The sequence below is a fragment of the Microtus oregoni genome, unplaced genomic scaffold (assembly GCF_018167655.1).
Source record: "Microtus oregoni isolate MIOR12 unplaced genomic scaffold, Mior012 000019F_ref0000042, whole genome shotgun sequence".
Classification (NCBI taxonomy): domain Eukaryota; kingdom Metazoa; phylum Chordata; class Mammalia; order Rodentia; family Cricetidae; genus Microtus; species Microtus oregoni.
In genome coordinates, this window is record NW_024543078.1 from 32,349,319 (window position 1) to 32,374,058 (window position 24,740).

Consider the following 24,740-nt stretch of genomic DNA (forward strand, 5'->3'; position numbering starts at 1 on the left):
CATGCTGGGACTTGGTAGTTCTACTTGGAAGGGTGAGAACTTTCTCCAGAAGACACTTCCTTGTCATCTAGGTCTAGAACAGTCCTATCATCCCCAAATGGAGCCTTACACATTAGCAGTCATTTCTGATTCTGCTCTCTCTGGTTCCTGAAAACCATTAGTTCTTTCTCCAGAGTGTTCTATTCTTGGCATTTCACATCAATGGAACCATTCATTCCTCTGACTCACTCTGCGTGTCCCAAGTTTTCAGGGTTCATCTCTGTGTGCTTCATTCCTCCTCATGGCTGATGTTCCATTGGAGGTCACATTGAAGCCATCAGTGCCTGTACATTTGGGTTGTCACCGCTCCTATTCAGTTATGGATAGTGTTGCTACGAGCATTCTTTTGTATGTGTTGCCATTAGGATATTATTACCCCTCTAATATGATCAGTTACTTTTTTTCCCAATTTTCACACTTCTCCCTTTCTGGAGTCCCAGACAGAAATCACACTAAACCTCCTGCAGGTCTCCTGCCCACTCGCTCACCCACTTTCAGAGATACTTGAGAAGCCCTTTCCAGCCTTTTCTTCCTTAGATATATGATTTCGGTCAAAGGTTTGCTGCATTTCAAAGCCCTCTGGGCTGCAGAGCTGCCTTCTGGCCAGACTTCAGCAAAGCGTCAATGGGCCATGTTGTTTCATGAGAAGCTAATGCTAACAGCCAGAGCAGGCCCATGTAATCAAAACCCACCAGTGGGGAGTGTATGGAAACCGAGAGCACTGGGGCACACCTGCCTGGTGGCCACAGCAGCGGACAAGCAGCACTGGAGGCCAAGTGGATGCTGGTGGGTGAAGACTTGGAGCAGTTCATTTATATTGTCGTCATCAGCACCCTCTGACACGACAGAAAGGGGGTAAACCTGAGCCCTAAATCATCTCAGTCTCACCATGAGAAAAAAATCCCCTGCTGGTATAAACGATTTTTTGGTTCTCTTTGTTATTGGTGTCCTAACTCTTGTTTTTTCTGTATGGGTTTGGGACCTGAAGATTTATGTTCAAGGTTCTTGTGCCACAGAAGACTTGGCCCAGCAGTAGCTGAACATAGTTAGCTCTGACTCAGGGAGGCCACAAATGCTCTAAAGGGACATAGGCATTCATTTTAGTCCCCTAGCTAGGTTATTCAAACATCTTTTTTCCTTTTGATGTGGATTCTTTGAAGGGAAAGCAGGCTGGGGTTAGTAAGTCCTGGCCTTTATTGCAGTGCCCTTGCTTGCAGAATGGGAACAATGATGTTGCTTCCCTTGCTGGGAAGATGTGTTACCCAATACCCTCTTCTGAATTCCACATTTAACAGAGCTTCTTGCACAAGAACTGCATTATGTCCTATCGTGGAGGAGATCCTTTCTCCCGAGGGTGAGCCGAGTTTATCTTGAGATCTTGTAAGCTGTGTGTGCTTCTGTTGAAGTCTGGGGTGATTTATTGACGATAAATCTTGCCCTCTGCCTGTACTCGGAGCCCAGGCATGTCTCCCTTCCTTGCTGAATGGTTGAAGACATTTGTAAGGGCTCTCATTGAGAAGGGGAACCTTGTAGATTTGGAAGGGCTCCCCTTGTTAGTTGTGGTGTCTCTATTCTCTGTTTAGAATAGAGGCACGTGGTTGTGCCTTGACTGACTTCAGCCAGAGTGGGAGGGCATTGACTGAAGCCCACCTAAGTTGAATATAATGCAGCCTGGGATGGAAAAGGATCTCCTATAGAAACCACAAAGGTACGCTGTGCCACAGTAAATGCTGACATTATTCTCTGCCACACGAGCACGGAGGGCAAGCAGTGCCAACAAGGGGGATGTCCCGCAGAGGTTTTCTATTTGGATCCTTTAAAGAGAGCAAATAGAAGAATAACTTGTTTGTAAAATGTACCCGAGCTGGCCGCTGAGCAGAGTGAGGGCTTTTGGCCCCGCCCTTCAGCCTGTAGAGTTCAAATTTCACTCAACCTGATTGCAGTAAACTCCGCCCTCGTATTTACATTGCTTGGGCCCTCTTGGACAAAATCAAAGTCCCCCGCAGCCAAGGAGATTTTTACTTTCTGTACTCTCTGGAGCGGGAGGCGAGGTGCCCGGGAAGGAGGCGGTCCCCGGGATGCTGCTGAAGGCATTCTTTCCCAGAACTGGCCTTGCTCTCTGTCGTGGACAAGCTGTTGAGCGTGTAGAGGGAAGGTAAGCACCGAGTGTGTGTATGCACCCATCTGCTTGTGGCTTTTGCGAGGCTCCAGGTGCCTCAAATCCAGCCTTGTGTTCTCCAGACTTGCCAGCTCGCTTCTGGAGGGGGAGATGATGCTGGCCAGAGCTGCGGGATTGTGTAGTGGAATGGGGGAGAGGATCCGAAGTCCCTTGACATATCCAGCAGGACTGGTCTAGGAATGCCTTTATCTGCTTGCTATCCAGAGGAGTCTGTCATACCTGTTTCTTTGAGGGAAACATTCAGAGTGGCCTGAGTGGAAGGTCTGTTTTGAAGTGTATGTTCAGCTCTTTTGACCAGCTCTGTGGCTGGTCTGCCCAGGTGCCTCTCCTGAGGCTCTGAGGTTTGTTTTGTTTTTTTTTTGTTGTTGTTGTTTTTTGGTTTTTTTTTGGCCTGAATCTATTTCCTGTTTAAAATGTCTTCAGAAAGCTGGGTCACAAGGTATCAGAATGGGTGCTGCAACCCTGTTGCCAGCATATGTGGGTTGAGGGGATGTGTTTTGGATATGCAGCTGGGGGGGGGGCACCCTGTCCCATTTTGGACCTGCCGTCACGGACCCCTGGGATTCACAGCCCTCCTTTACTGCCACATTGTGGTGCCTTGCCCAGGAAAAGTCAGGTGACTTAGATTCTGGGTGCTGGCTTACTGCTGGCCAGCTATGCTGGTGTGGGACTCTTCCTGCTTTCACCTCCGTTCCTTTCCTTGCTGATTTATATTTGTCCAAGATTGTCCAGCCTGCCTGGTTGTCTCCAGTGCCCTGCAAGGTGCTCATGTTCAAGCACCAAGGCCGTTGGCTGCCGGTGTCCTGTTGCTGACACCTGTTGGTGTCCCCTGCCCCTGGCGTTCACACCTTCCCATTTAGAAGCTTGGTTTGTGTTTGGGGTTTCAGAAAATGAGGATCATGGTGTAGCGAATTATTTCTGGGATTCTGCCTGTGCTGAGATTTTAGACACTGCCTTCTGCAATACAAAAGTTTGCTTTCTTCTTGATTTTTTTTTTTTTTTGGTTTTTTTTCGAGACAGTGTTTTTCTGTGGCCTGGAGCCTGTCCTGGAACTAGCTCTTGTAGACCAGGCTGGCCTCGAACTCAGAGAGATCCGCCTGCCTCTGTCTCCTGAGTGCTGAGATTAAAGGTGAGTGCCACCACAGCCTGGCATTTTTTTTAAAAAGAGAAAAGGGACTTATTTCATCCTCCCAACAATAAATGCATGCAGTCGAGTAGAGGTGATACTTTATAAGACACTCGCACAGAGTAATTTTTTTACTCCTTGCTTGCTCCGTGATAGAAAATAATTCAGTACAAACCAAGAAATATTTAATTAGTACAGAGGCAGGACCCTAGTATAGAAGTCAAAGCCAAGCTGGGTCTAACAAGAGGTCAGTGGCGCTCTCTGTACAGATGTATACATGGAAAAAACAAATTCTGACTTGTGCAGGTGTGACTAGCAAGGTGACACCAGGAAGTGTCCGGGGTTAGCATCTTTAATGGTGGAATATTGATCTTGTTTTCCGTGAGCCCCCACCAGACCCTAAGAAAGCAGGGTGCCTTTGGGTCATGACCAGAGCTGCCAGCACTCACCCCACCTTGTACTCTGGCACAGTACATTGAACCCTGATACCCCATCAGTGCCAGTCCTGCCAGCAGTACACATGCTTCTGCACAGCTGCTCCCATCTATCAGCCGTGCTGTGGTTGGGAAACTCCTGGGTCCATTTATTGCACATGCTGTAGCTCGGCTGTCAGCTGACTTTGCAAGTCAAGAAGAAATGTCTGGAACTCAAAGGAGGAAGGGTCAGGTGATACAGTCAGGGCTCCTAAACATTCATCATAAGAGCCACTGGGTTATTCTGGCCCTGCCCCTGGGAAGCCAGATGTGGTCTGTATCTCTCATGACCTCACAGAGTGAGCAGAGAGAATCTGGGATTCCTTGGGGGCAGTTGCTAGCCTCACAGGACACAATACTGTGAAGTGTTCAGGGCACAATGACTGTCCAGTCATTTTGTTCCTATGGTTTTTGCCACCCAGGAGAAAACTGTTTGACCAAAATGTGTATCTGTAAAGGTCACAGGTCACCTTGGCCAGAAAGCCACTGGGGTGCAGGGTGGGATGATTAGAATCGGGTCACCGACTTATAGAACTTTTTGATAAATTACAAAGTGAATCCTTGCTCCTTTTAAAGTGTTATGTGTATGTACATGTGTATTGCATGTGTGCATGTATACAGTGTGCGTGAAGTGCCTCCCGGAGGCCAGAAAAGGGTGTTGGAGCCCCTGACACTGGAGATAACGGACAGTTGTGTGCTGTCACATAGGAGCTGGGAACTGAACCCTGATCTTCTGCAACATTAGCAGCTGCGTGAATCCCTGAGTCATCTCTACAGCCGCTTAATCTGTGGCTTCATAGATGCATCTTAAGAAGCAATTCATCAGTGTAGTTCCCAGTGTGGGCTTTTTCTTTAGATGCTCTGGAGTACTCTGCTCATTTTGCTCAGGGCTCAGGAGGGGAGGGGACACAGAAGTGACATCTTCCATGAGTTTGGGTTGTCCTCCAGGGCTGATGTGCAGCACACCCTCATGGTGTTGACTCTGAGGCTGCCACCCAGTGCCTCTTTCTAGGTCACTGCCTTACACAGAAGGAAAACGAGGCACAGAGAGATCGAGCGATTCACCTGAAGTCACAAAGCCGTGACTAATCAGAATGATTACTGCAGGAAATGAAGAAGGGAGTTAAAGTACACACATACTTCTTCAGTGAAACCCCACAAAGAAGCTCTGTGCCATAAGGGTTGCGCAGGGCCCATGCTGGCTACCCCAGCAATGAGATCCTACTCTTTTCAGGGATATGGACAGACAGAAAGGGTCGTGCTTGGTACCCCAGCAATGGCATTCTACCCTTTCAGAAATACAGGAAGGATCATGATGGCCACTCTGGTAACATTTTACCCTTTCACCCCAAGGAACAAGGGAGAATAGGGATCGAATGGAACAGGAGGGTTAGAAGAGGAAAAGAAGCCAGAGAGCAAGGTGGGGCTCATTGCCCTGAGTCTCGCTTCCGCTTCCGTCTGCCTCTGCCCATGGCAGTCTTCATGTGTGAGGAGTATTCTACAGCTAATACCAGTCAGGGTGGAATTCCTCATGGGCCAGAACATCTCCATGCCCATTTGCAGCCTGTCCTCCTCTTCCCTGGCCACACTGACCCGTATCCTGGTATTGCATCCCCACAGTGTTACTCTGCTTGAGTCCCACAGTTAAAGCCTTTGAGCCTGACTCTGCTCACTCCTGTGTAGTTTTCAGAGGCCCAGCCAGCAGGCTGCCAGTGAGCCGTCTTTTCTCCTCCTCCTCCTCCTCCTTCCTCTTCCTTTTCCTCTTCCTCTCCTTTTCTTCCTCCCCCCTTCCTAGGAGAGCCATTGCTCCCAGGGTTTCTTGGTGAGGACCCATGGCTGCCTCCACTTCTCTCACTGTTTGGATGTTGAGTTGATTCAGTAGCCTCTAGTGAGCCACTTAGGACAGCCTGGAGACAGGGCTGGGCAATAGCCATGTGCAGAAGCTGCCTGTGCCTTTACGATCCAGGGAGGCCTCCCAATGATAGTGGGGAACCGAGGAGCCTAAGCCAGAAACAGAACTCAGGCTGATTAACTGTAGGAGCAGAAAGACACCTACGGCTTCAGCTCAGGCAGCGGACACTAAACTGATCATGAGCACAGATGCATTGACAATACTGAGTTCTGGCCTGGCTTAATGAGCTGTCTCCAGAGTTAGGGAGGAAACCCCAGCATGCTGAGTGGTCTCCAGGGACCAAGTGTGTAGGAGTGTAAATGTAGCATAGTTTGGGTGCTTTATCTGTGGACGCTAAAGAAAACATTCCTTTCCAAAATTAAATTGCTGATTTTGTGTTTAGTTGGGGTTGGAATGCAGTCTGAAGGAAACTCAGGAGGCCCAGCTTTCCTAGTAGATGGTGGTCTTAATTCTGATGCTTCATTGAGTTAGCCTTTATTTTTTCCTTTCCTTTCTTGTATATATATATAGTTTTTAATCTTCATGTATATGTGTGCACCATATGCAAGTGTGCCTGTTGTCTAAGCAGGGTGGGACCAGTGGGGTGGTTGAATATCTAGGTTCTTGACATTGAGCCTTCTGAAGTCCGGAGCCAACATCTCTCTTCTCACCTGATTCCTCACATATGCGTGAGCACAGGTGAGCACTTTCCAGTGTCTTCAGTCAGGAAGGGAAGGGATGTCTTCATCTTTTTAAAAGGTGATTTTTATTCTTTAATTACGTGTGGGCATTCATGTCTACATGTGCGTATGCGCATATGAGCGCAGGCACCTGCACAGACCATAGGTCCGTATCCCCTGGAGCTGGAGTTCCAGGCTGGTGTGAGCTGCCTGATGCGTGAGTGCTGGGAACAGTACTCAGTTCTGCTTGTTCTTAGCTGCTGTTTTATCTCTCCACCCGCTTCATCTTGTTGTTGTTTCTGTTGGTGGTCTTTCTCGTTTGGAATACTTTGTGGATGCCTCTCCCAGTTTGTGGGAAAGCCACATTATACAGGTAGGCGTGGTGGCTCAGGCCTGTCATCCCAGCTCTGTGGGGTGTTGAGGCAATAGCTCTGTAAATTCAACGGCTGCATAACATTCAGGATAGGTTTAAGGCCGATCTGGGCAATCTAGTCAGACGCTATCTCAAAATGAAAAGGGTAAATTGGCTGGGATAGAGGTCTTTGGTAGAATAATTGCAGTGGGTCTAAGGCCTTGGATTCAAACTCTATTACCGCAGAGATGGGGGAGGAGGGAGGGAGATAGGGAGGGAGTGTGTGAGGTAAAGAGATGGGGAGGAATCTCACGTGGCGATGATAGGACATCTGTGGTCATGGTCCTCAAGGAAATGGGAATGTCCTGTCTGTATTTCGTTTTCTGTGGTTCCCAGCCCAGAACCTCCCCTGTATCATGCAACACAAGTCATTCTGCGCTGTATGTGTGTTTGATAAACAACCTTGGAGACAGAGACATCGTGACCAGTTGGCACACAGGCTGCTTCTGAAGGGGAGGCCCTGTCAGCCTGTCTGGGCCTGGTGACAGTGGTCAGAGAAAGGGGCCACCGAATGGAAGGCTTACATTGGATGGAGATATTGAGCATCTTCCCTTGTCTCTGGAAACCTGAGTTCCTGGGAAAAGTTTTCTTCGGCTCTGGTTGCTTCATCTCCATCCTCAGAATGAGGCTGGTTTCAGACTGCTCCCGTATGTCTGTCCTTTGTACGTGGGAAATGCTCAAAACTTGCTGTTTAAGCAGTTGCTCTTGTAGCTTCTGGATTCTACATCCACAGAGTCAACCAATCGCGGGTTGAAATGAAGAAACAGTGGTCTGAATTTGTAGAGCCCCTTCTCCTTTGTCCTTATTCCGGAGACAGTAATCACTATCTCACAGCTCTGCTTTGAGGGACTTTTAAGCCTATGGGTGGAGGATGTGTCTAGATTATACTCAAAGGCTAAGGCATTTTAAATGAGGGCTTTGAGAACCTCTGGGAACCAAGAGATAACGGATACAAAAGGAGGCAGGGGGCCTGGGAGAGGCTGTAGTGCAGCTCCCAGAATCTTACGCCTTACACTCCCGTCCTCAGACACTAGCAGCTTAGGCAGCACACTGTGTTCCATAGGAGAAGGGTGCTCAGAACCCCGAAGCTTTGCAGGGCTAGGGTAAGCCAGACTGGGACTCACCTTCTCTGCCCCTTGATAGCATAGAACTCACCAGGGGCTTGTTTGGCAGCATCGTTTCTTTGGTCTAGATAAAGAAAATGAGCTCCCGCACCATTTTTCCAAACCAGAGCTACATCATAAGGTGCTGTTTGCCTGAGGGAATGATGGCCATCTTTTAGTGTTTAGTCCCGGCCCATAGGGGCCTACAGTGGTGAGGTCTAGGTTCCCCTTTGGATTGGGTGGCAAGATTGCAACTGGTCAGTGCTCATACTGATGTTTCATTTCTAATAGGATGCTCTCTGTGTCATTCTTAGCAATTTTTGCATTTTCTTAGACACACCAGCGCTTAGATGAGATGGCCTTTGTTGCCCATATAGCTTAACAACGTTAGACACAGATGTACAGAGAAGATGGGCAGGTCCTCGACCCTGCTGTCAGAGCTGAAATAGTCACCTCAGAGGTGACAACAGCACATTGGACTGGAAATCATAGCACCATTTATTCTTCTCCTGCTGTCCTCCTTGCTGTCTTCCTCTCCATTGCTCTGATTCAGAGCACACTGGCCAGAGAATGGCCACACATCCCTCACACCTTCGGTGACTGCCTCTTACTCCGTGGGCATGTGGAACTGCCATGTAGGGATTTTAGTTTCTTTCAACTTTTTGGAGTCCCGAGGATGGTTCATTTCAGGGACTTTTCTCCTTCGGCTCTTTGTCCAGTGAAGGCCGGCCAAGACAGCAAGATGTGGCTGCCAGCCCTGCCCCTGCGTTGCCGGGACAGGCAGACCTGGTATGTGGTCTGGAAAAGAAAGGAGTCGCTGGCTATAGGTGGCCCAGGGCTGCTAGGCACATCTGTCTTTAGACCCCAGTCGGCTATTTGTGTGACCCAGGTTTTGTCATGCGGTGAGAAGCGAGGGAAAGTTAGTCTCTCCATTGTTGAATGGCCACTGGGTATCCAGACGGAGGTTCTCAACCCTCTTGTCAAGAGGGTGACTAGTGGCACTTTGCCTGCAAGTGGGGTGGGCTCAGTGAGGACCAGAGCTGTTTGCTCTCCTGCCTATGAGCCCTGCTGGTGCAGATGAGGAGCTGTAGCCGTGAGGCAGCTTCCTCTGCCTTCCTGGGCCCCTGGCCTCTCCATCCTCCAGCAGGAGAAGCCAGCTTGGAAGCTTAGTATGCTTTCCGTGTAGAATTCTTGGCCATGTTGTGATGCTGAGAGCTAGTAGCTATGTGTGCAACAGGAAGCTCAAGAGAGTCCAGCGTGCCTCTCACTCTTGTTGTGGTTGGATGGTCCCTTTCTGTTTCTATGATACCACTGGGGTTGCCTGTGGTATCATAGCCATATACGTATAAAACCCTCTTAGGGGCTTAGAACTGAGCCCGACTGAGATTAGGCTCCTGGGCAGGGTAGATACCACGCTGTTTTCTTGCGTCACTGTCATTTGAAGATCTCGCTGATTTGGAACTGGAGATGTGGCTCATTGGTTAAAAACACATAGCGCTCTTGCAGCATTTTGAGTTTGGTTCCTAGTACATCGGCCGTGGCTCTCTACCTCCTGGAACTCCAGCTCTAAAGGACCTGATGTCCTGTGCTGGCCTCAGCGACCCCTGTACTCATGCAAACCCGCACACTCTCATACCCACGTGATTAAAATTTCTAAAAACTCAAATTAAAAAAAAATTCTGTTACTAATAAAAATAACAACAGGATGATTCATGCCTGCCAGCCGGAGAACTAGCCCACTCTTTACCATTTTTCTAGGTCTTCTGTGTGCTGTTTGTGTGTTTTCATAGGAGCAGCTAGAGGATTGACTGTAGAATTTTTGAAGGTATTTTTTGGGCTGCCTTCTGGTTTACACTAGAAAATGAGAAGAGTATTTTTACAGTTCATTCTTACATTCCCTTCCCCCCTTTTTTAAGCCTTGGTACCATTTAATTAAGATTCATGAAGAACTCATGCTTCAGACCTTATGGAAGCTGCAAATGAACTGTCTTAGCAGCCTGCACTCTGCCCTCGAGATGAGCAGACTCCCTACCCTTAGCTCTGTGTCCCAGTGATCTGTGCTCCAGCTGCCTGCCTAGTGCAGGGAACTGGAGTAGCAGTCTTCTGGCATTCTGCCTAGCGGGTGCATGCGTGCGTGCGTGCGTGCGTCTGTGTGGGGGGGAGGCGGCGGGGGGTGCGATGAGGCAGTGTCTCTGTAATCCTCGTGGAGTAGAAGCTTCTCCTCAGTGCCTTTCTCACATTGAGCCGAGCCGAAGGAAGCGCACTGGGTCTTCTGCCGTTGAGTTTCCCGCAGCGGAACACTCTGATGACAGATGGAGCTGATGTGTCCTTGGGGCCCATAGAGATGCTCCACTGTGCCGCCGCCGTTAGCGCTCAGGTCAGCCTTCACGCAGAATCCCGTTTGCCTTTTGTGTGGGAATTGGAAGATCACGGTAAACTCCATGATTGGTAGAGCCTGGGAATGAGCCGTGGGCTTGATGTTTTCGGGGACCATTCTTTTACACAGCCTTAGTGATTCTGCCCATGGCTGCCTGGTGATCTTTGTAACTTAGTGACATTTAGGATCACCTTTCCAGGCATTTTTGTCTGGTGTTCACAGAGCTGGCTATAGCATGTGCTTTCAGGTTCTTTGTGTCTGAAACCTGGCTCGGTGCTGCTTGCTCAGGTACGGCCACCAATGGAACCTCAAGTAGGTACACTCCTGATCTTGGCTGTGCAGGTAGGTGGTGTGGAACTGCAGGTGCACCCAGGCCCTGGTGCCTCGGTTCTGGGCGCCTCCCACTCCCGACAGCTGCCTAATCTTATTTACTCTCCTGGAGCCTCTCATCTTCCTAAACAAGCAATAACAACATGAAGGTCCATAACTCCACACCCCCGTCCAGCGTATGTGCGTGTCTGCACCTGCCTTCTCTCTGAACTTGGTCTCTTTACAGCTTTTCTGTATGATTCCTACCCCCAGAGCTCCCCTCCCCCGAGTTCTACGTTAAGATGTGGTTGGGCTTTTCCAGGCTAGACTGCACATCCATGTTCTCTATCCCTGTCCTCTCGTCTCTGCATGCTTGCCCTATGGTGCAATTAAGTTGAGAAGGGAGCCCGAGCTAAGCATGTTCTTGGAACTGTGTCCTCAGGGCTGTGTGAGCATTTGGTACAGCACCTCCATACCCTTCAGCCCCATTCCCAGTGAGTCAGCCCATCCCCCAAAACGGCAGCAGCTGCTGAGTGTGACTATGTGTCCAGTTGTACCCAGAGGCCATGAGACACATGCTCAGGGCTAATCTCTTCTGACCTGCTGCATGAATAGGCTCAGTAGCCCCAGAAAGGCGGATGGTGGCTCAAGCCTTGAATTCTAGGTGCCTAAACAGCTTAGGATTCCAGCCACCCGCAGCTCCCCTGCTGTGGAATGCCCATGATTCCACAGTGCTGAGAGTCCAGCAATGCCGGGGAGGTTTACCAGGGAGATGTGCTGACTGTGAACTGCAGCTTATTTTAGGAAGCTCTTGCTATGACACGCCCTGTGTGGCCAAGGCTGCCAGTCAGCAGATCGTGGCTCGCGAGTCTCCACGTACAGCCGCCAGGGTCCTAATTAATAACAGCAGCAGGCATTCAGCTCTTCCTGCCCGCACGTTTGCATGACTTCCCGTGTGTGGTGCCAGCGAGTGAGGCCCAAAGGATCCGAGGTTCTGATGGTTATCAGATGTCTCTGTTGTCCAAGGATCTAGTGCTGTATCCACAGGCCCTTTGATCCCCATACTTTGCCTTCCCATTGGGCTGCATGTTTAGATTTTAGCACATCCCTGAGTGCTGATAGGATGGGGGGTTTAGTGATAGTTGGAGCCTTCAGGCTCAAAAGTGTTAGATGTATTTATGGAAGTACAGATGAGCAGTTGGGTCCTAGGAATTGTGAGTTGAGCTGGGCTCCATATTCAAAATAATGACATTAATGATTCAAAATAAAACATCTCTATAGAGGTGCATGCGTGCGTGTGTGTGTGTATGTGTGTGTAATCCTATATTGGTATGTAAACATGAAGCTCATGAGACCCTGGGTTCCATCCTCATTGTGACAAACTAAGCTGAAAAGGCAGAAATGATTTTTGCCGAATATGATTGATATACGAATCCCTTTTTTTAAAATTAATTCTCACTTGATAGAGGATCTGTGGAGTTTTGGGACCCCAGTTGAGTGTGCACCTGTTTATTGCTGAGTTCCATTATAAAGTCACTCCTCTATGTGCCCGCTGTCGTAGGTGGTACTCCCTTTGCTTCCTGGCTCATGGCCTGTCTCTTGCTCTCTCTACAGTGCTGCACACACAGGGCCCAGTTGATGGAAGCCTGTATGCCAAGGTGAGGAAGAAGAGCGCCTCGGATTCTGGCATTCCTGGAAGCCCTCAGGGCATGCCAGCAACCAGCAGTCCAGACCACGGTGATCACACCCTGTCAGTCAGCAGTGACTCCGGCCACTCTACTGCCTCTGCCAGGACCGATAAGACAGAAGAACGCCCAACCCCGGGTGCACAGAGGGGCCTGAGCCCTCAGGAGAAGGCTGAGTTGGACCAGCTACTCAGCGGGTTTGGCCTGGAAGAATCTTCGAGCTCCCACAAAGACATGACTGACGTGCACAGCAAGTATAGCGGGACGCGCCACGTGGTGCCAGCCCAGGTCCACGTGAACGGAGGCACGGCCCTGAAGGACCGGGAGACGGACATTCTGGATGACGAGATGCCCCACCATGATCTGCACAGCGTGGACAGCCTGGGCACTCTCTCCTCCTCCGAAGGGCCCCAGTCAGCCCACCTGGGCCCCTTCACCTGCCTCAAGAGCAGCCAGAACTCCCTCCTGTCTGACGGCTTTGGCAATGGTGTTGGTGAGGATCACCATGGTGCCCTTTCTCCAGACCTAGGTCTTGGTGTGGACTCTCTCTATGAGCGGGAGCGGATGTGTGGGGGCCGAGAGTCAAAGCAGCTGCAGCCCCTGCTGAGAAAGCCTTCTGCACCCACTCCACCACAGGCCTATGGGCAAAGCAACTATTCCACCCAGACCTGGGTGCGCCAGCAGCAGATGGTGGCTGCTCATCAGTACAGCTTTGCCCCAGACGGGGAGGCCAGGCTGGGCAACCACAGTACAGTGGACGACAGTGCTAGCCTTGCCCAGCCCCAGCCCCACCTCCCGGTCACTCCAACTCGTGGAGCCAGCAGCAGAGTGGCCGTTCAGAGAGGCATCAGCAACGGACCAAATCCCCCCGACACACAGCCACTCTGTCCTGGTAAAGCGCTCCAGCCAAGATTTCCAGAGGACAGAGGCATGAACGGAGTCCATCAGGAGCTGAACGCTAGTCATTCCCCAGGCTCTCCGACTCTGGATATCGACCAGTCCATTGAGCAACTTAACAGGCTGATCTTGGAGCTGGATCCCACCTTTGAGCCCATCCCCACACACTTGAATGCCCTCGGCATCTCAGCCAATGGCTCTGTCTGTGCTGATGGTGTGGCAAGTGGGCTCCGGTGTGGTGGCAGGCTGAACCCGGTGGAAGGCCCTGGCCGGAGTCCTGGCCAGCAAGGTGAGCTGATGAAAGACCAAGGTCAGGTAGGAAGTTGTCCAGCTGGGGATTTGGATTTGCTGAAACTCATTTCCTTGACAGTTTCTACCCTGAGCCGTGACATAGGATACAAGTGGTACCTTGGCACTATGGGAGCTTGGTAGCAGATTTGAATGGTGGGAAGGAAGAGATGCAAAACTTGCCTCTAAGGATGTTCGGGGCAGGAATTGAGCCCCTTGAAGAGGAATATTGGTGTCTTATTCCACACATTTGGTCACATCTCTTGGGGAGTACAGTGGGCTATTTGAGAACACCGGTAGCCACCTGCTAGCTGTGTGATTCAGAACCTACGCATAAATTGTCTGAGCCTCAGTTTCCTCATGTGAAGAATAAGCTCAACAATGAAGCTTTTTCTCAGTTCAAGAATGTTCCTTTAGGAAGAGGGCCAGGCCTCCCCGTGAGTCAGAAGAATTGTTGGGCTCTCAGTCATCCTTGAGGTCTGAGTTAGCAGTCAGGGTATGCAAGCTGTCCTATTTACAGATATATTGTCCGAGTTCCTCAGACATCACATAGGCTGTTCCTGGGTGGCAGCAGCCACTGTGTGTTAGAGAGAAGTTTGCCTCTAGAGGGCTGAGGGAGACGTGCGCATGGGGGCATGAAGTAGAAAGTGTGGAGCGGCCTCAGAGAAGCTCAGGCAGAGTTGATTCAGGTTCCTGGGTCCTGAGAGCCACCATCTAGAGCCAAGACCATGGGCCTAGGCCTAGTAAGGGAGAAAACGTGGGTGTGAGGACCATCTATGTGCTGCCTTCTCTGAAGCAGATGAGAGTTCGCCAGTTGGCCAGAACTGTGTGGGTCTTTCTGCCTTAGACCCAGGTTTGACACCAGGACGGGGCCTTCTTGGGAAGGCCACGGTTGGTGGCAATGGACAGTGGCCTCTGCCAAGTTTGTGGGAGGGTGTCTTGCAGTCTGTGTCAGGGCGATGAGGCCTGCTTTAGGATCAGGTTGCTAACAGATGTTCCCAGTGTCGGCATGGGTCAAAAAGGTCTGATAGCTGCTGGGGTCACTTCGTCTTTGGATGGGAAAAACAAGCCACAGCGTATGACATCCTGAGATGTCAGCGCTTTCGGATCTCAGGCAGCGCATCCTGAGAAGGGGTCTGGGAGATAATGGAAGGGAAGAGGCTTGGTCTGGGATCTGCACAAGATTATCCCCGGAGGAGACTGACCAAAGTGAGGTCTCTGTGCGAGGGTGGTGAAGCGGCTGCAGGAAGTGGCAGGTGAGATCGAGCCGTGGTTGTTATTAGGAGCCAAGACTTGGAGGACAAGAAAGACACCGCCAGGAAAGGGCTCTCAGCCTTCCTTCTTCCTCTCATGAGTGCTTTTCTGTGCTTCTCAGAGAGTCTGTGAGCGTCCTCCTCGGTTTGTGTGTTAGTGATGCTGATGATAGAAACCTCTGAGTGTGCTGAATATTGCTTTGGGGTCCTAGTACGATGGTTTAATCCTCTTGCAAGGACTCTCGCTACAAGAGCCTAGCCCCGCCTTACCGCCGTGTTTGTGGAGGTTAGTGGGTGATGAACAGTCTTCATTTCACATGGATCCTGTGGAGTAGACCCATGGCCTCTGCCCTCTTTGAAAGACTACACCCTGGCTTATGTCTGGATCCCTCTCTGGGTAGGAATATGGATCCCTGGTAGCAGCATGGATCCTAGCTAACATCAGGGTGGCATGGGCTGCCAGCTAACTGGCATGCTGTCATCAAAGGACAGGACGGCTGTGGTTTTTCACTCATACTGTCTGTGGAAAGGAAAAGCAACGTGCTCTTGAGGACAGGAGATGTGAAGAAAAGCCATACTCGGGCGTTACCTGCCCCGTGCTGGGGTCCGTCACTGGACACACAGCAGGATACTGTAGCTATTAAAGTATCTGGTAGGTACAGGTCACACCTGAGGCTGGAAGGAATGAAAGCTTCTTCCCTGGAATTGTTCTGAGGCAGTGGGCTGGCCATCCGCAACCCCGGGCACCAGGACAGAAAGAGTAGCCGTGACGGAGGACTCAGGCCAGGTCAGCCCCAAAGCTGCATGAGCTCATTGACTCAGATACTTTCAGGAAATTCAGAGTTCTAAGTTTTGACTGTAAATGTAGAGTAAAACTCTACATTTGTTTAACGAATGTTCTTTGAAGATGGTACTTGGGAAGGTTAAATTAAAAGGCTTTTCTCCAGGAACAAAATCTCTTCTGAGGTTTGGAACAGTTTGTGGATGTCTTATGGTGTATATGGGGGGGCGGGGAACACAAGACACAGGCACAGGTGACTGTTTTCTAGTTGACTGGCTGCAGTCCTGAAGGGATTTCCCCTTCCTGTAGCAAAGCTGGTATAGGACCAGGAACTGAAGAGCATCACTTTGGCTCCCGCCCTCTCCTTGGTAATTATTAAATTACTGAAGAAATGGATCATGTTACTAACTGGAGGTTTATTTTAATCTTAGATCCTCTTTAGTTTCTTTTCTTATAAAGATAAATACGATTTTCAAATGGAATAACTTTCCTACTTAAACAATAGATTAGCAATTTTTAAATCCATCTGTGTTTAACAGGCATCCTAGGCCATTGTCAATCCTTTGGAACCATAGTGTGGTATCACAGGAATATATTGTATCTCACAAAACTGGGACTAGACTCTGAAGGTGTTTTTGAAATCCGGAATCTTGCTGCACATGAGATGCTGTCCCCAAGCAGCAGCTGGGAAGCTCAGCATGAGGACAGAGCTGAGCCGGTGACACCCTTCCTTTAGCCAGGCTTCCTGTGTTAGGTCAGCACCCAGCTCCAAATGCAGTAAGGCCGAGTCTTGTACTGTATTTCATTTAAGAAGCCTGGGTGTGGTGCACCTGTCTCCTGGAACTCAATTCAGGACTTCTTGTTTTGACGAAATCCCATCAAGAGAATGCTTATATACTTACTCCCCCTGAGTGAGGAAGGGACAGTCTTTTCTCACGGTTAAGTAGAGAAAATGCTCAAACTCCGTTGGTCTCAAATTTAATAATGGAATTTAAAATTTTTGTTTAATTTTTTTTTATGTGTATAGGTATTTTGTCTGCCAGCATGTCTGTGCACCACTTGTGTATCTGGTGCGTGTTGAAGATGCTGTCAGGTCCTCCGAAACTGGAGCTATAGGAGATTGTTACTCACCACGTGGGTGCTGGGAATCCAACATGGGTCCTGTGGAAGAGCAGCTGGTGCTTTTAGCCACTGAGCCCTCTCTAGCTCCTGATCCAAAGATTTAAATTTCAGTGTCTCCGTCCCTGTCTCTGAATGGAAAAGTTCAGTCATGCATGATGTAAAACGGAAATCTCCAGAAATTAGCAGAGAGATTCAGAAAAATACAAATGGCTAAGCAGCTCGTTTTGAACCCCTAGAAGTTCTGCAGTGATAGAAACCCCTGCACTTTGAAAGATTCCCAGGTCTGTTTGTCCAGGCCTGTTTTCTCGGTCAGTGGGGTGGGGAGGGATAAGAGCTGCTGAGCTAGGGTCCTCTGTGTGTGGCTGTCAGCTGGACTGTGCTGAGTAAGAGGGGCCCAGTGAGACAGAAAGACTTCATGTCGTCCCCAGGACATTGCTATTCATGAAACCTGGCCCCATAGTGGACATGGGATTGCCTGACTGCTGTCTTTCTGAATCTTGTACACACATGAAGATTCTGGGCTGCAAAATTCCCAGAATGCTCTATCTTCTTCATGCTCTGTTCCTCCCTGACCCACCTTCCCTTCTGATCCTGAGGCCAACTTCTCCTGTGCTCTCTGTTGGGGTTATAGATGCAGGTCCACTGTAGGATACCTGGACCACAGCATCCTCAAGTCACTAAAATCCTTCACTTTCCGGATCATGTCTTGAATGCAAGAAACCAGGTGAGGGCAGGCAGTTCAATTGGGAGGCTTTTGCTACCTCAGAGTGCCCACCGGCCAATAAGACTGCTCCCTCACTCTGGTGCGATCGACTTTGATTGGACCTTGTTTGAGAGCCCAAGTTGTTTCATTGACAGACCCCCCCCCCCCCAGCCTCTGCTCCTCTCCCCCACTCCAATTCAGCCTGCAAATGGGCTGCCTTCTGGGATCACAATGGAATGGCCCGGCTACCTGAGTAACCAGAGAAGGGAGCCAAACTATGAAGCCTCTCCTTCTATGCATCACAGAAAGCTGGCTGCCATTTCCATACCTTGGGGACTTCTTGCTTCACGCTGTTAAAATCTTTGATTCTTGTTACATTAGGCTCCGTGCCCCGTAGCAGGAAGCTGGCAGGCACTTCTTGCCGATAGCATCCTGACCCTTCCTGGCCATGTTTTTAGAATTCCTGTGCTGTGGGAGGCGTGCTTCTCAGTGAAGCTTCAGAATGCAGCCCTTGGGTGCTTCGATGGCAGGGACTAGAGACTTGTGGAAGGGGAGACCCGCGTACAGTTCGCCTTTGCTAACATAGTTCAGTCCCTGTCACTACTAGCAAGTCAAGGAATCTAGGGAGTGCTCCATGAGCTCCTCACAGGCTTGGCTGGTGCAGGGCTGCTGGCCAGGTAGATGTCCCCAAAGGGTGTGAAATGTTGGGGGAAGCTCAGTGCTAACCAACCAGCACCGGCAGAGGTGTCAGGGAGTAATGCTGGATGGGCGGGGTGGGTCCCATCACAGGTTCAGTCTTGTGTTCAAGGAGCCCAGAGGGTGAGCCATGGCCTCTTGGGCCTCTTGGGGCTTGTCTATATGATCAACTGTCCCATCAGTGGTGAAAGTGGATCTGACAGTTGACACTGTGGGTCAGGAGTCATAGCCCAGATACTGGAAGGGTGGGACTAGGTTCATGAAAATGCCATGGGTTGTGTTTGCTTCCAGCTCTACAGAAGTGTTTCAGATGGGAGAGAGTTCCGCACTGGGGATGTAGCTCTGTGGTATAGCATTGCTTGACTGGACGGAGGGGAGCCCTTGGGATTTGTCGCTGCAGGGGGTGGGGAGCTACCGGGTCTCAGGGCTTCTAGCAATACTACACTATTGTAGAGCCACCACCGTTGTGTGGTTTCTGAACTCTCCCCAATTTCCCCAGAGAAGACTTTTATCCCTTAGCACGCACTTCCCACCTCAGCCCGCAGCACACTAACCTACTTCCGGTCTCTCTAGATCAGCTGTTCTTTTTATAGGAATGCAGTTTTATACTGTCACTGGTTTCCTTTTTACAGAGCACATTATTTTCAAAGGTCTGTGGCTAATGGAGACTGTTTATGGCTAGATGCTACTCCATAGTCGATCTGTTCCTGTCAGCGGACACGAGGATTCCATCAGCATTTTGACTGTGGGGAATATTGCTGTTCTGTGTGGGTGCACACAGACCTGTTTCAATACCTGATTGCTTATCACTAGATGTGGATTTGCTGGGTCCCGGGGCAGTTCTTGCTGAGATTGCCAGAAAAGTGCCACTCAGATGTTTGAAAGTCTTTTTGGAGACTGGCCAGCCTGTCAGTGGACAGGGTCATCTTCTGAAGCTTCAAGCTCTCAGTATAGTAGAAACATTTGGTCTGTTGTCATCTCGTAAGGGACCCAGGTTCTGGGAAGTTCACCCTCGGGGAGAACTGCCCTTTGTGGTCTTGTCTCCCACGTGGTGGAGGTCAAATCCTGTCTCTCCATCAGAAGGAACAGGCTCCGACAGTTCCCAAGCTTGGTGATGTCAGTGCTGTGCTGTCATTTTTGCTTCTGCCACATGGCCTTGTGTCATGACATGGGCCGTGCTTGAGGGAAGTGTCTTGCCCTCTGCAGATGTCATAGAGAAAGTTACTTAAATACCAAACGAAGGAATCAAAACTAGGTACCGAAACCCTCTTGGGGAGTGGACTCTCCAGTGTGAGTGGGGGGTGACGTGACCAGAATTCTCTTTGGAGCTTGGAGCTCTTTGCAACAGTATTCAGAGTTCATTCAGCATTCTGCTCGGTGTTTGTTTCACAGAAAAGGCGTTCTTCCCGGGTTTTGGGGACTTGTCCTCTCCCTTTCGAACGTGCCTTCAGCTACTCAAGCACTTGCAGGATTCCCAGGGGACACGTCTTCAATCCCATTCCCTTCCTCATAACTTTGCACACAGAAGTGGCTTTTCCTGTCAGTACCAGAGAGGGGAAGAGGAGATGACCCTGCACATACCCAGAGGGCTTTTCCTGACCTCCTCCTGATTGTCACTCAGCACTGGGGCTACCAGTGTCCTACCCCTTTTCTTTGTGGGAAATTCCCACCTTTGTCCATTCCCTCTCCATCGAGGTTATGCCTGTTTACCCGAGTAAGCTGACATCAGGAGGCCCCGGCCTCAGCACAGAACAGCCTTTGCTCGATTTGTTTTCGTTCCCAGAAATGCGAGGGAGTTTCCCAAACCACCCGCATGCCATGTTGGCGCCAGGCTTGCTCTGTTCTTACATGATCCTGTAAAGACGAATTAATCGCTGATGGGCACTTCTCTTTCCTGGGTCCCAGGTAGAAAATAAAGATCACATTTTTAAAAGGGATCATGCTCTGGGACCTGTTCCCTTTCCTTTGCATTAGTTATGTTAGTTCCCGTGTATTTGTAAGATACTCGGTGCACCCTGACTTAGGTCGTTTAGATCCATTTCCCTACATGTCTATGGAGAGTGCTGGTAAGAGCCTGAGCCCACTGTCACCTGGTGTCACACAGTTTCTGATTTCCTGCTAGGACTTAGATTCCACCCATTCTTTGCACTGCACTCTGTGGCCACCTGTGGACTTTCTGAACACAGATGCCAATAAATGCCCATATGTGTTTCTGTCTGCCAAGGGAGGCTGAGTAGCCTGGTAGGGGCCGGAATGTCTGACGTACTTTATGCTCAGTTACTGACTCGCGGGGTTCAGGCCTGCTGTGCCTACAAGTTGAAAGCTTGACAGTCATGTCCTGACTCCAAGGGAAGGGATAGATGTCAAAGAGGAAGTGTGAAGGGTACACGGAAGGATCTTAGGGACACACACTGGAGAACCACATGCTTTTCGCTGTGGCTTTGAACTGAGATGTGTGTCTAGTCGCTCGTCCCATGGCTCCTTGAGGCTGGGATGTTCTCCCAGGTTGATTCCAGTGGGGCCAGAGTTTGGGACCTTGCTGTACAGCATATGGAGAACAGCTTGTGGTCCTGCATTGCCCCGTAAGCTGCCTCCCAGTAGGACTTCATTTCAGCAACTGAGTGGGCCATGTGCCTCACCGAGGAGAAGACTCTACCCTGAAAAGTCAGTGTGGGTGTCATGTTTTCTCCTGCTTGGCATCCCTCTCCCTCTTTTCAGATAGGTTAGGTGACACCAAGAAGTGTCCACATGGCCCATAGCAGCTTTGGAGGACACAGCTGAATGAGACAGTGAGGAAGGACTTTGCGCTCTCACGATCGGGAATTTGGTGCATTTGAACAAGTGCAGAACTGCCAAGGAGCATTATGGGGGATTTCTTCTAAAAATTAAGTTTCCAGTTGAGTGGTGTAAACCTTGTCTCCCTACCCCACACATACTCAGGAATTCCCAGTCGAGATATTTTCTATCCTGGACCGTCATGGCCTCGGTCCTGCATGTTAAACACAGTACCTGACAATCTTAGACCGGACACAGTTCTTGTGGTCTCTGTGGGTGATGTTCTCCTGCCCACGAGGCCTTCAGTGTCTACAGATGAAGTGCTTGAGGGAATTCCTTGTCCTGATCTCCCCACAATCATGGTGGCTTTGGTGGTGTGCCCCCTAGCTTGGCTGTCTTTGTCCCGTTGCCACACTGCCCACACAACTGCCTGGACTTGGAACGCCACATTTCTCAGTGATTTAGCATCAGCTTCTCACGCTCTTTGAGGTTTGGTGCCCTCCAGAGACCTATGGTAGTCTCAGCTTCTGTTATGCTTGACATGGTCTGTGGTGGTCCTGGGCAGTGCTCAGAAGGCATCCTCACATAGCTGGACGTTGGCTTTGGCAGGAGCAATGAAGAACCCATAGGGACTCAGGCCTTAAGCTGTAGCCTGAGGTCATGTGGCTTCATAGGGCCAGGTGGAAGGATGGCCCACGTGAGGACAGCTAAATGCTCAAGGAACTGGCCTTGTTAATAGTGGGGTCAGGTGTCCAGTCTTGCTGCCACAGCAAAGCATGTCACCACATGACTGCTGTCTGTCCCTCCCTCCATGGGGAGCCCAGCTGCACAGAGGGTTCCTGGAACAAGGCTCATAGGCAGAGCTGCCTGCCAGTATGATCTATGCTTACTTAGGCCTGGAGTGGCCTCCGCGTTCCAAGCTCTCTGAGCTTTTGTAAGCACCAGGGTCCAGTTCAGGTTTCCTTTTTACTGCCAGGGAACATGCTGGAAGCAGGTGTGAATCCCTACAACAGCTGAGCCCCAGCAGGCACAGGTGGGAAGAGAGCCTAGTGGGTCCCAGCAGGTGCAGGTGGGAAGGGAGCCAAGTGGGTCTCAGTAGGTACAGGTGGGTCTGCACAGCTATGGTAGGGGCCCTTTGCCTGCAAATATTCCCCGAGGCCTGATTTTGTCCCTGTGTTCCCTTGGCTATTAGAACCTAGAAGGGCTGGTATGAGTGTCAGACTGCTCAAATCCTGAGGAGACTCCCACAAGCCAGCACAGTTTCTCTTCGTTCCCATATCAGACCAGTACCAGGAGTGACAGCCACATCTTAGCGTCCACCAGCAGTCCCTGCTCCTGTCCTTTCCTTTTCTCCCCCTGGATTTGACTCCTTACAGGAAAATGAAGAGTAAATATTGTTGTGGCCACTTGTATGCCATGAATTTTACAGCTCTATTCAAACAGTAGATTTACTCTTTCCTCAGTGACTCGTTAACTATTTTACTATTCAATTGCCCAAGGCCATCCAGTCAGCTTCGTGCTGGAGTTTGCACTCCATATAATATAAGCCATGGAAATCTGCTCTTTCTGCTTCTGATGATGTTGAACCCCAACCGTACAGGGAAACAGGAGGCTCTGATAGAGCTCCTCCCCCCAGTTTTTAGCGTCCTGCTAGGACAGTGGTTCTCAACTTTCCTAACGCTGAGACCCTTTAATACAGTTTCTCATGTTGTAGTGACGACATAGCCATAAAATTATTTTGTTGCTACTTCATAACTGTAATTTTGCTACTGTTATGAATCATACCGTAAATATCTGTGTTTTCCTATAGTCTTAGGTGACCCCTGTGAAAGGGTTATTTGACCAGCTCTAAAAGAATCATGACCCACAGTTGCTTTGCTAGGAGCTGGTGGACCCTGAGTGGGGGGTGACAAAGGGTGGTGCATAGAAGTGGGCAGTGCATGCAGGTGCTTTTGTGGTAGTGCAGAGAGTAACCTAATGAACAGAAACGATTTACTCTCCAGCAGATGCTCACAAGTTGAGCCTAGAGTGGAAAAAGAAACAAGCAAGCCATGTGGCTTCCTCACTGTATGGCACTGTTCCCAGGGAAAGGAGGGAGGGTTGGGAGCATATGCTTGACAAACCACCATGGGCTCTTAAGGGAGGCCAGCTTTCGGCATAGACTACTGACCAGGTCATCTGTCCCTCATCTGTGCTCCATCCTCCATCTCCTGCTCCCCCCTCCCCACATTGCTTCCCCCACTCAGAGACAGCCGGTCCTCAGGAGCATCAGTGGGGATGGACATCAGAGCTGAGGTCTGACGTGACTGGGTAGCAGCTATCTCCGCATCTAGCTTCAGTAATGAGCCAAGCCCAAGTGAGGTGATGGTGCAGAGGTACTGTGCCTGCTGTTTCAGGCCTTCTAAAGGGAAATGACGTGCTTGGCAGCCACCTGAGATACTAGGTGAAATACCTAGAGAGATGTCCCTGCAGCCGCCATCCTCCTCCTGGGCCTCTAGATCACCAGAGCGTGAGGGGAAAAAAATGTCTGGTTGCTTCTGTGTCTTTTCTACCTAGGAACATTGGCTCTGAGAGGCCCTGAAGTAGTGAGGAGTCAGGGTGAAGCGCCTGTGCCTGTGTTTTTCTCTGGGCAGTCCCTGGCCCCACCTTTCTTCTGAAGCTCTGCTGTCTGTGTGTGAGGCTTAGGACTGTGGCAAGCTCATTGTCATAGGATCATCGCAGACCTTAAGGAGGAGGTATCAGCACAAGGGGTTTGATAGGCACAGACTGCTTCTTGCAAGAAGGGGAGCCTTGGACCATATGTGTTTCTACACCCCTGGAAGTGCAGATGCTGGGGGTTCCTCATCCTAGAAGCTGCCCATTTCTAGGAATGCCCTCCTTGCTGGTAGCAGCCTTCAAATGGGGAGTCTTGTAGTACCCAGGAGTGTGGACCCGCAGAAATGGGGTGCATGTGCTGAAGTGCCCCACTCCCCCCCGCCCCACACACACACCAGTATTGAGAGCACAGAACTTGAGCTTCGTCTGTCACGGATGTGCAGGTAGAGGCTGTGTCAGCGTGGAGGTCAGTGTGTGAATGTAGAGTGTGGAGGGCTGTGGGAGGGACTAGATGCAGGAGTGTGAGCTGCATGAGTGTGACGTGTAAGAGAGTGCACATATGGTGTGTGTCTGAATGGCCATGTGTGAGAATAGGGGGAAGAATATGTGACTCAGTGTCAGAGAGTGTGTGGGTGAGAGACTGGCATGTGGTATGTGCCAGCATGTGGACACTGTAAGATAAGAATCAAAACATGTGGGAACGAGTGCCATGTCTGTGGCAGTGAATGTGAACATGTCACTTGAGCCTGTGCGTGACAGCTGAGTGTGTAAGAGACCACGCCCATCCCTGTGGCTGTTTCGTGGACAACTCACTTCTTAGGACTAGTTCAGTTCTCAAGATTTAGTGCCGCCATCCTTGGGGATTCCCTCTCTCTCTTTCACCTCCCAGTGCTGAGGAGGAGCAGCTGCCAAGAGGGTCTCTGTGGTAGATGCTGTTGGTGTATAGTGGAGACCGTTGATGGAGCGTTCCGTCTCTAGATGTGGCTTCAGGCCTAGACTTAAGATCTGCTCTCTCATTGCTCTTGCTGAGCTGTCTTGGGTCTGTTGTGGAACCTAACTTTGGCATTGTCTTGCCTGAAAAGTAGGAAGAACAAGTCCTGCCTTGGAGCTGTTAGGTCTACCTACTGTCTCTGGATAATTAAAGAAGCACCGAGACCACTGCAGTGTGGTACCTTGTGGCACCTGTGGGGTGCATTGCCCTAGAACGGTGGGGAAGGTCACATCCACTTGGGTTCCTGCAGTGGGTTCCTTAGGGAAGAGGAAATGCTTGTTTGTTTATTAATTGATTGATTGATTGATTTGATTTTTCGAGGCAGGGTTTTTCTGTAGCTTAGGAGCCTTTCTGGGAACTAGCTC

General features: G+C 50.1%; 1 protein-coding gene across 7 annotated transcripts in view; it reads left to right on the plus strand.

The window, feature by feature from the left end:
- Positions 1–24,740, plus strand: part of Tns3 (tensin 3) — a 232,873-nt gene that overhangs the window by 154,403 nt on the left and 53,730 nt on the right. For all 7 annotated transcript variants that reach the window (XM_041668817.1, XM_041668815.1, XM_041668810.1 and 4 more), the window contains one exon: positions 12,204–13,460. In XM_041668817.1, coding sequence (XP_041524751.1) covers positions 12,204–13,460 — 1,257 coding nt within the window. The remainder of the gene's footprint in view (positions 1–12,203; positions 13,461–24,740) is intronic.